The sequence below is a fragment of the Hordeum vulgare genome, chromosome 7H (assembly GCF_904849725.1).
Source record: "Hordeum vulgare subsp. vulgare chromosome 7H, MorexV3_pseudomolecules_assembly, whole genome shotgun sequence".
Classification (NCBI taxonomy): domain Eukaryota; kingdom Viridiplantae; phylum Streptophyta; class Magnoliopsida; order Poales; family Poaceae; genus Hordeum; species Hordeum vulgare.
Window position 1 is genome coordinate 335793817 of NC_058524.1, and position 3624 is coordinate 335797440.

The following is a 3624-nucleotide window of genomic DNA, read 5'->3' on the forward strand; positions in this document are numbered from 1 at the left end:
TTTTATTCCGCATTTGTTCAAGCCTAAACCTTAACTATTTTAAAGCGCCTATTCACCCCCCCCCCCCCTCTAAGCGACATCCACGTCCTTTTCAGAAGGCTTGTCGTTTGATGTCCATCTAGCTACTTTGTAATCTCTTATACTCCCTCCATCCATATATATAGGGACTAATGCATTTTCTAAGACTGTGTTTGACTATTGATAAGATTAATATTATATGAGATGTATAATATAAAAATTATATCATTGGAAACTCCTTTCACGTATAAATTTGACAATATGCTTTGTATAACTTGCATGTCATATATTATTTGCTCTAACACATGGTCAAAGTACGCATTAGGTCCTATAAAAATGGATAGAGGGAGTACATATTATTCTCCCTTCTATAAAGCTATTGGCATACCCTTGAAAAGGAAAAAAGAGTAAAATTTGAAAGGAAAAAAAACAGAAGAAAAGATCTTTTCTTTCGTTTACAACAAACACTACTAGTTTTCTGCATGCAAATTACTGTGATGAAATCACATTCATGGAGGACTGGGAAAAATAACAAAACCAATACTCATTTTGAAGTGTTGATTTTCTTATTTGGACATCCACCGATGTTATTTCACCAACAAAGATGGTTGACAAGAAAATCACAAATTTTGGATTATTGTACTTTTTTTCTATTTTACTGTTCAGAAGAGTTTCGAGCATATACTCCACGCAAGGTCAAAAGGCAATTTGCTCTTATTTCATACCGCCGGTACTTCCACCAAAAATTTACGAAAAACAACCGTCATAACTTGACCAGTACATTTTGGGTACAAATCGAAGAAGAAACAAGTCATAGCCTGACCCTCCAACAAGGGTAGAAATCCATCGACTCACTGAACAGCATACCATGCAAACAAGTACCACGTATCAAAACCATCGCCTGGTCTCTATTTCCAGCCGCAAGACAAAATTTAGGACAAGTCCCCGATGATAACATTCACTAGCATGAAACAAAATATCTTATCACTTCTTTTCTTCCTTCTCTGCCTCGGCGGCCTTCTTCGTGCGGGCACCAAGCTGCCGCTGGTTCATCCTCTCGACACAGAGCTTGCCGTAGGCCTTGAACGCCTTCATCTCCTCAGTGACCTTCATGAGCTCAACCAAGCGCTTCTCACCACGAGTAATAGGCATATAGTCACCCTGGACCTGGGTGGCTGTGGCAAGTTCCTCAGGGGTAGAATCACCAGCCTAAGACAAATAGCGTAAAGGTCATGAACAGGAGAATACATAGCAAAATATAAAATGGTGTACACAAACAATAAACTCCCGCCATACCTTAACCTTGCGAGCACGCCTTGGGAAGATAACCAGCTTAGCCTTGTACGTCTTGAGTCTCTGAATGTTAGACTGCATACCCTCAAGTGACCTGTTTTTACGGCGGTGATCCACAGAAATGCCAATAGTAGGAGCTAGCTTCTTCGGGATGCCCGCTGTCTGCAAATTACAGCATAAATGAACATTAGCAGAAAGATACAGTATATGATACATACTACATGAGAAATGACAGTAGAATCTGGATAGAAAATTGGATTGCAAGGAGGATACACGAAAAGCACAGCAAGCTAGCATGAGTCTGCATGCAAAACATCAGTTCATCACTTATAGAAAGGGAAGAACAATAAATTATTACTAATATGAGTAAATTTGCTAATAATAAAAACAAATACCGAATATGAGAACAATTTACCAGATACATGCATGACAACAACTAATGCAGAAAATATATCACATATATTTAATAAAGGGTATATTGATTTTCTCCCACATTTAATTAAAAAAAGGCAAACCAGAGAAAGAGAGATGGTTTACAGGATTTAACGGTATAGAAGAAACAAGTCACCTTCAGCTCCTCAAGGGTAAAGCCTCTCCCAGCCCTTGCCTTCATGTTGTACTTCCGAGTCTGGCATTGCACAATGGGACGAAGAGGACCAGATGTTGGGCGAGGGAAGATCTTCACTGCCTTCTTTTGACGAGCTGAACAAATACAAATTGTGTGATGGTTATTCAAAAATAGCCAAGCAGCAAAAACACAAGCCCCAAAAAGTTGCTAGCTGGCTAGTGATGCTGAGCAGCATCACAGGGATATCATCACATGTTAAAGATCAGGTGTGTGCATATGAAGACATGCTGAGTCAGATCAGTGCATGCATGGCACCAGAGGTACACCTAAATTCAGAAGAAATGCATCCAGAAATGGTATTGAACAGACATATCTAACAGTTGTCTTAAGTTTGTGTACAACAGTTCAGGTAGGTTTGCTGGAAACAATTGATTGACCTGGCGACAAATACTGCCTCAGCACAGGTATTCTTTTCTATTGGATTACTGGCAAATATAGATTGTAGTCAAGACATAACATAGATTAAATGATGGTGATGAATGACAGACAGCCAATGTTATTATCACGCAATATAGGATACAATCAACAACATAGAGCTCTGTCCATCACTCTAGCAGGGGTAATAAATTAACTAACCAGAATTTAACACTTAATTATCACTGCAATTACCATGGCGTGATACATAACATGTACAGTTACAAGTATATGACTGATAAAACACGCGACAATGTAAGAGCAGGGTTGCTCACCAATGCGGCGCCTCTGCTTGCGGGCAGGCTGGTTGAACCAGGTCTTGACATAGTTCTGCCAATGCTTCTTGAAGTGGCCGTTGGGGATAACATTGTTGTGCTTCACCATTTCGACCCCTTCTTCTTACCTGCACACGATCCACCAGACCAACACAAACACGTCACCGCGCGAACTAAACGACCCACCTCTCCAAACTACTGAGCAACACAGTGCGCATGCTAACAAGCAAGACCATGAACGCGTGGCGGATCACAAACAATAGTGCGCGACTAATGCTACGCATCCGTGAGGAAATCAGGAACCTAGTGCTGCCACACAAAGAACTAGAGCGGCATGGAATACACGCAACATCTATTCATCGGGATACAGGAGATGATTTCCACCGGACGGTGAAGGTGAGATGACGCGAGCGACAGAGCGAACGGAACGAACCTGCACTGCGGCGGAGGGGAGGACGAAGAGGATGCGGCGGGAGGGGAGCGGGCATTTCGGCTAGGGTTGGGTGTTTATAAGCGATCCCTAGCTTGGACGGCCGAGATTTTTCGATCCTCCAAGCTCTTTCGCCAGAGGGGCCGAGGGATACAGCCCAATAAGAGAGTCCACAGGAGGCCCCTCCTTTCGCACGCGTCTATGGGCCACCCCAATAGCTTGATCGGTCGTCGGTTTGTTCCGTCTTTTTTTTCTTTTTTTTTATTGGTTTTCTTATTTATTTTTCTGGGTTTTTTGGTATCTTTTTTTTAAACCCCTTCCATATATTAATTAATTTAAAACATTCGTGCAATCATCCATTATTATAAATTTAGCATTATTAAGAAGTACCTCATCGGGCCTGTTGTAAACACTAAGGAGCAGTAGTCATTGGATGCTGGTGGCAATTAAGGTGTGGGATTAATGACGTCTGATCTGCGTGTCAAAAGAGCGAGCCAGAGGACACGGATGCACCGACCGATCCGCCGGCATCTTCATGAATGGATCAATTGGCTCTTCTGTACTCG

At 41.9% G+C, this 3624-nt stretch overlaps 1 protein-coding gene across 1 annotated transcript; it reads right to left on the bottom strand.

Annotated features, from left to right (window-relative positions):
- Positions 1 to 717: 717 nt before the first annotated feature.
- Positions 718 to 3148, bottom strand: LOC123407934 (60S ribosomal protein L13-1-like). Its single transcript, XM_045101185.1, has 5 exons — positions 3062 to 3148; positions 2629 to 2756; positions 1880 to 2013; positions 1315 to 1473; positions 718 to 1227 (listed from the first exon to the last, which is right to left on the bottom strand). The coding sequence occupies exons 2-5, from the start codon at positions 2735 to 2737 to the stop codon at positions 1003 to 1005; spliced, it is 627 nt and encodes a 208-aa protein (XP_044957120.1). The 5' UTR covers positions 2738 to 2756; positions 3062 to 3148; the 3' UTR covers positions 718 to 1002.
- Positions 3149 to 3624: the final 476 nt, after the last annotated feature.